This window comes from Nelumbo lutea, chromosome 1, assembly GCF_056320005.1.
Source record: "Nelumbo lutea isolate HS-2025 chromosome 1, American lotus-T2T, whole genome shotgun sequence".
In the NCBI taxonomy this organism is placed as follows: Eukaryota; Viridiplantae; Streptophyta; class Magnoliopsida; order Proteales; family Nelumbonaceae; genus Nelumbo; species Nelumbo lutea.
This window is the reverse complement of record NC_142684.1, coordinates 210,201,344-210,208,245: the sequence shown is the minus strand read 5'-3', so window position 1 is coordinate 210,208,245 and position 6,902 is coordinate 210,201,344. Positions and strand designations below refer to the sequence as shown.

General features: G+C 35.8%; 1 protein-coding gene across 1 annotated transcript; it reads right to left on the bottom strand.

Annotated features, from left to right (window-relative positions):
• Nucleotides 1-385: 385 nt before the first annotated feature.
• LOC148880762 (plant intracellular Ras-group-related LRR protein 5-like) lies at nt 386-3,405 on the bottom strand. The gene is made up of 3 exons (XM_088962781.1): nt 2,511-3,405; nt 997-1,913; nt 386-817 (listed from the first exon to the last, which is right to left on the bottom strand). The coding sequence occupies exons 1-3, from the start codon at nt 3,064-3,066 to the stop codon at nt 668-670; spliced, it is 1,623 nt and encodes a 540-aa protein (XP_088818907.1). The 5' UTR covers nt 3,067-3,405; the 3' UTR covers nt 386-667.
• Nucleotides 3,406-6,902: the final 3,497 nt, after the last annotated feature.

Here is a 6,902-nt window from a genome sequence, read left to right as displayed (position 1 = left end):
TCTGATTAGCATAACTATCTGATTCATGTACTCAGCAATGGTCCTCTATAAACATCAAACCATCATTAGAGCATCCAATCGCCCGATCACTTGGCCGGGAACTTTGGACTAACCAAATCGCAATACATTCTCTAGCATCCACATTTGGCTTCTCTTGTCTGCATTGCATCTCAGAGTTGGTTTAAGACAATATGTCATAGAGAAGATGTGGGATATGAAAACAATATTTATTGTATTAATTTTAATTTGTTAAGATGAATGGGGCCAGAAACCACTAGGGTGAAAGTCATAAGAAATGATTTAAGTGCCCAATGGATATGATACTAAACAGAAGGGTATGGCAAAACAGGATTCATCTAGCCAACCTCATATAATTGGGGCAAGGTTTTGATGACAATAATGATGATGATGAATTTAATTTGTTTTGAACTCCAACAAGAGTCTTGTAATCCCTTCAAGCCAATCTAATTTATAATAAAAGACACAAATGGCTACAGCTACAACTGAGAGGTGCTGAATTACATGGCCAAATAGTGACTTGAAAACTAAGATATAACAACAATAAACCTTTCAAAAACATCTTATGCACAATACTTGCATATGGGAGAAAACAGCAAGATCCAATGCTTTGGTAAGCATGTAGGAGAAAACTTGCATTTGGGACCAATCAAGCTTCCCCGGTGTCCATGCTTTTGGTAGGTTTCTTTTCGCGAGGAAGAAATAACAGGCACAACCAAAACCAGAAGCTTTTCTTCTTTAATGGTTGAGATTTCACATTTTTCTTCAGGACAAGATCAGCCATGTACTGAACCACTGCCTGTTGAATGGAGATGCAGTTAGTAACTTCGACAGAACCAAAGTACTGTTTTACATTGGTTTTCTTCTGCAGGTTTAGATATATCATATATGACTTCAAACGGTGACAATTGACAAACCACCACCTAATTGAGCCATAAACTCAAACCTATAAAACCAAGTGCTTTGAATCAACATTACCTGAGCACCCAATTTGGTAACTTGTCTTGGTGACACTTCTAACGGAGTCTCATCTGCATGAAATACTCTCAACTTTGACAGGAACCTGAAAGACTCTGGTAAGATTCTTATCTGGTTGTTACTTATATCCAACTCCTCAAGCATCTCAAGGTTGCCAATTGATTTTGGTAGAGCTGTCAGGTCCACAAAATTCCCCCCAACATTCAATTTCACAAGATTGGTAGCAAAACATAAGCTCTCTGGTATCAACTCAAGTTCATTGAAACTGACATCGAGTTCCTTCAGCTTGGAAAGATTACCCACTGTTGTAGGCAACCCTTTGATTCTGTTATAGTGCAAAGTTAGTATCTCTAAATTCTCAAGCTTCCCAATTGCCTCAGGAAGCGCCCTAAGTTGATTAAAGTCTAATCTCAGCTCCACAAGTGACAAGCAAGACCCAATTGTATAAGGGAGTTCTTCAAGCTCATTTGTTTCCACATTCAATATTTTCAATTTGGTTAGGTTCCCCACTATATCTGGAAGTAGGGTAAACTGGTTTGAACTCAAATCAAGATCAACTAGATTAGTGAGGTCCCCAAACGAAGCTGGCAGAGATTTTAACCTGTTTCCATGCAGGTCCAGATCAGTCAGATTGACTAGATCTCCAAATGAGTCAGGAAGGTTTATCAATTGGTTTGAGTGGACATCAAGCTTTGTCAAGGCTTTGAGGCTGCCGATGGAGTTTGGAAGAGCCATGATTTGATTCTCAGATAAATTTAACTCTGTCACATTGCATAACTTCCCAATTGATATTGGAAGCCACTCAATCTTATCCATCAACCTGCCTTGTAAGTTAAGAACAAGAGCTCCACTGTTAGAGCAGGTTTCTATTAGGCCAGCAACTTTCATTAAGCTCAATTTCTCAGTGCCTTCTTCACCTACAGGTACACCCCAAACTACATTCAGAAATACTTCAAATACTCCAAAACCACATGGGTAATTAGCAGTGCAATGAAAAATAACTAATTCATCAAGATAGAATAAAAGGTTCAGGAGAATTATCACTTCACATTCCACTAACGGGGTGAGAATGTATTCCAATTTTAATCAGGTAGATAATTAGTTCCAAGTGTGTTTATAGTGTATCAGAACAAACATCTGCAATTTCTTCTAATTTCTAGAAAAATTTAAGGAAGATCTTATAACCTATCAATCTGAAAATAGATTTGACGTCTGATCGAAATCATATATTCTTCTATAATCTAGATAGGTAGCAAGAATTGGAACATTTTTTTTTTTTGTCTTAAAAAGAGCAAATAGATAGATTAAACCCCCCATTCTACTTTCCTAGAATCAAATACATAAGCAGATATTTCTTCTTTATCTTTTAAAGATATAATGCTCCAAATCATATGTATTAATTAAAGACACAAGTTTCTATGCATGTATGAGAGAAAAAACAAAAAGATGATATACCAGAGACTTCATAATAAAAAACATAAGAGAACTTAGCAAGGAGAAGAATCGTATCTGACCTGAAGCCAGGCCAGGCTGGACAGCCTTCGAGGAATAGCTACGGACCAAACCCTTGGCCACATCTGATTCCTTTTTTAATTCTGTCCCTTCATCCTCCTTTTTCTTGGCCAAGCTCTCCTCAGTAATACCAGCAATGGTATCTCTTTCAATTTTAGTAATTGGAACAGCCAAATCCACATTTTTCTGATTCTGGGTATCTCCAGAAACCAACTCAGAAGCTCTTTGAATTAGCTCATCGAAGGTCTGAAAAATCTTGTCAAGATCAATAGGGTAAAGAGCTTCTTTCCTCTGTTCATGGCTCTGAAGCAAAACCATGTTCTTCTTTGCTTCCTGCAACACAGCAAACAGCTCATCTGGAACATCTGGGGGTTTCTCTTCTTTGGATATCTCAGAAAGCCTCAACTGCTCTTCACTGTTTACAGTTCTGAGAACAGACATGGCTGCTTCAACCTCCTCCAAGGTAGGTCTAGGTGGTAGTGACCTGAAGATTCTCATAATCTCATCGATAGACTCTAGAACAGCAGGTGATGGATTCTGTATGGGTGCCACAGCCATGTCCCTGGTTTTGGCTTAGACCAGATAAAACAAAAGTTAAAAAAGCAAGAATTGGGCCTTGAGAGGATGCCGGTGCCGGTGGTGGATGAGAAGGTAGAGCCAGCCAAGGGGGTGTTACTGTTATGGGCTTGCAGAGTTGCAGGGTTTTACGAAGGAAGAGTTGGAGATTGTTTTTAAGTTGACAAAATCGAACCGAACAGAATGCTCATCTTTGGACATCTAATGAACTACATTATTGTTCTGATAGATGGTAATTTCCATATATGAGAGAAGACGCAGAGTCACAGAGCCGCAAGAAAACCCCGTTGTCCCTTAGCCGAAGATAAGGGGTTGATTGGCAAGTATTTTTAGGAAGATATTTTAATGGTTTTAACAGTGAAAAGATGTATTGAACTTTTATATTAAGAGATCTGAATACTCGCTTAATTAAGATGTGTCTTTTTGTGTAAAGATAAATAAAAAAAATGAAAAATTTTATTTAAAATTTTATGAAAATCACCCTTTTTGTGCATTTCATGTTTTTTTCACTTATCGCTTTTAGTGGCTAAATCTATTGCAAGGAGAAAAGACCAAATTTCAATCTGCCAAACTTAGAAATAGCAAACAGACTGCACAGAAAGACGCATCAAACAGAGCCAAGGTTATTGTTCTAGATAGTAATCTTCATCCATGGGCTCTCTCCTCTCTGCGTGTCATGTGCCGACCCGAAGTCTAAAGACTAAGAGTGAAGACAAGGTGTCTGTTCGGATAAAACAAAATGGGGCCCCGGGCCTCTGGATGGGTCCGGAGGGTTTTTTATTTGCCACGTAGTTATGCTTTTTACCTGATGGACCCACCTAGCCCATTAAGTACGTAAGGAATCAGCATTAACACATGAGTCCGACTTCTTTTTCCCCTTTCTTTTTCGAGTCTACTTTATTCAACCATCTTTAGCCCACCAGGGTTTTTTTCCTGGACAGAAAGATGTCCCATGTAGCCAATCCAAAAATCAAAGTGACCATTGGATTTCTGACACGTGTAATGATCATATAACAGTTTCATCCATGTCAATCCCATTCTCCAACAATGCCCTGCAGCATCATGTGCAAGATGCAATGTGCAAAACTATGTCGATATTTAGGTCTTATTTGTTACATCTTTTCATGCGGTTTGTCAACTATTTACAAGTTTAATAAATTGTGATTTAGTCTTTTTCTGTTTGGTTTGTATACATATAACCATTAACAGTTAATATATCAAAAAGATGCAAAAAACCTAAAACGAACAATTTTCGGGAAACTGATAAATTTGTCTTCACATGAAAAAATACACCTTAACCAAATGGATTTCAGGCCACTCAAATCTTAATGCAAAAGTTTAATATATCTTTTAATCATCAAAACTATCAGAAGATCTTCTCAAAAAACTATTGAGGACAAAGAAAGAACACCAAACTACTTGGTGAAAAAGACTAATGCCATGTCAAGTGAAATCCCCGAATAGGTGATCTTTTTTATTCTAATAATTTATGACGAAGTTTCAATACATGATATTATCAACTGTCTCCAGCGACTAGGAATATTATTTTTTTTATTTTTTTAATGTTCAAGGTATGAACTCTCTCATTCAAGGGATCAGCTTTGTAATATAAGAAGTAAATAATCAAGTTTAAATGATGGGAAAGAATGATTGAGAGAAACAATATAAATCCTTATCCTTTTTCCCCAAAATGTTGATTGCAGGTTTCGATTTCGCATAAACGCTGAAACAAATCAGCTAATACACCAACCAGCCACCCCTCGGTTGATTGTCTTGGCCGTTGACTATTATTAAACAAATTATACACATTTGAATCCACATTAACGTAGACAACTAAACAACCTTCAATCCTACATGGATTTATGCAACTGTATTCTTCTCCATGCATGTTATAAGATAAAATTGGGCATGTATTTTCATGGGTGCCCTGTTTGTAGGGCAACGAAAGCCAAGATTTATATAAAATTTGTTTTTACCAGCACTTCTCTTATTTTTTATATCGAAAGAAAAACATTACTTTGACCAATCAAAACTCCTCATTACCTGATTGGTTATCACTTGTATGATGTCAGTTTTTTTTAAGGATACTTTTACGATGCTAGTTGATTGGTTATAAGTTTTTTTTTTTTTTTCCGGAATCATGTCCTAATGGAACTCTAAGATGAATGAAAGTACTCACTCAAGAAGATTATAATATTGTTCTCTACGACAATGATCAAAAAATCGTCACGCATCTGCCAATACAGGTCGGTACGTATCATTCTGAGACCTCTCCGATACGCCCCTACAGTTGGTGCATCAGGGGTCTGGCCGGTTCAGGGGGTGGAGGAGCCCAAAATCGGCCCCCTGAACCGGTTTTGAAAAAAATAAAAAGAAACTAAGAAAAAAGCTATCGATATCGCCCAATACACCCCTACTGTCGTATCAGGCATATCAATATTTTGAACCTTGCTCCGTGAGGATAGAGGTAGAACTTAGACTCTTTTTTACAGTCATTTACTAAAACTCTCCCTATAATTTGCAATTTATTTATTTAACCAACTTTTCACTAAAAAGTGTTTGTTTTGCCAATTGAAAATAGTAGCATGATAACCTAAAGTGAGTGGAAAATACTCAAGGGGCATGGTCCATGATTGTTTATTCCAAACACTTAATTGTACAGAAAACAAAATTGACCAAATATAGCCAAATAGAATGATTGACCTGTATCTTACTATGGGACAAAATAGTATTTTCATTTTTATTTTCTTTTAACTAAGTTTACTTAAATTGATGTTAGAGTCAAAACTGTCATTTACTATAGGGAATGCTTTAATAAAATGCAAACTATGGAGTAGATTTTAGTAAATTCATGAAATTATAGGTGGTTTTTAGTAAATGGCACTTATTTATTATTTCTTTCTCTTTTTGTTTTTCTAGAATTAGAACTTAAATGCATTTATGGTCATTATTAAGAATATAGGCCAAAACTAGGAGAATAAGAGATTGATTAAAACAGTTCAACATATTTGTCTTACTCTTACAAACACTTTCAGAAATGAAATTTTAAGAGATGCATATGAGTATACTTGGAAAAGGCAAGAACTGGGTCTCATCCGATTAGACCCAACTATACTTGACGTCAAGGTTTTTGAACGGCCGTTGACCCGAATAGTTGGACCATTCAGACCGGAAACTATTCAGGCAATCGTTTTCGTTTCACCCCAAACTCGATATTTGGCCCTATTGAAAAGGTCAACAACCCGTTGATCTGGGTGGTTGAACCGTCGACCCATTGACCCGTTCAACGGTTTTTAACCGTATTTTATTTTAATTATTTTTTAATTTTTTTAATTTATTTTTTAGAATGTGTCGTCCGTTCAAACCGAACAGTCAGACCATCGACCCGGAAACTAGTGGCCAGAATGATTCTATTTTCGGGTTGTTTTTTAAAACGTTGATTAACATTTAATTACCTATAATATGACAAATTGGAATTTCATTTTTTATAATATAACCTTAATAAAAATGACAACAAATAGTAAAAAGTGTTATTTACTATTTACACTCTTAAATTAGTGAAATATAACAGAAATTATCTTATATACTGTCTATGAAATTTACACTTATAAACATGAGCTATAACAAAAAAAAAATTACAAGAAAAAATAAGATAGAATAGATAAAAACAGTCCCGACCCAATTATAATTAGGATAGAATATTTAACTCTACTTTAGATAATTTATATAAAATTTTAATGAACCCACTATTATAAATTACTATGCATGATGCATTCGAAATTAAAAATGATTAAACCCTTTGCAAATTAGCATGTATA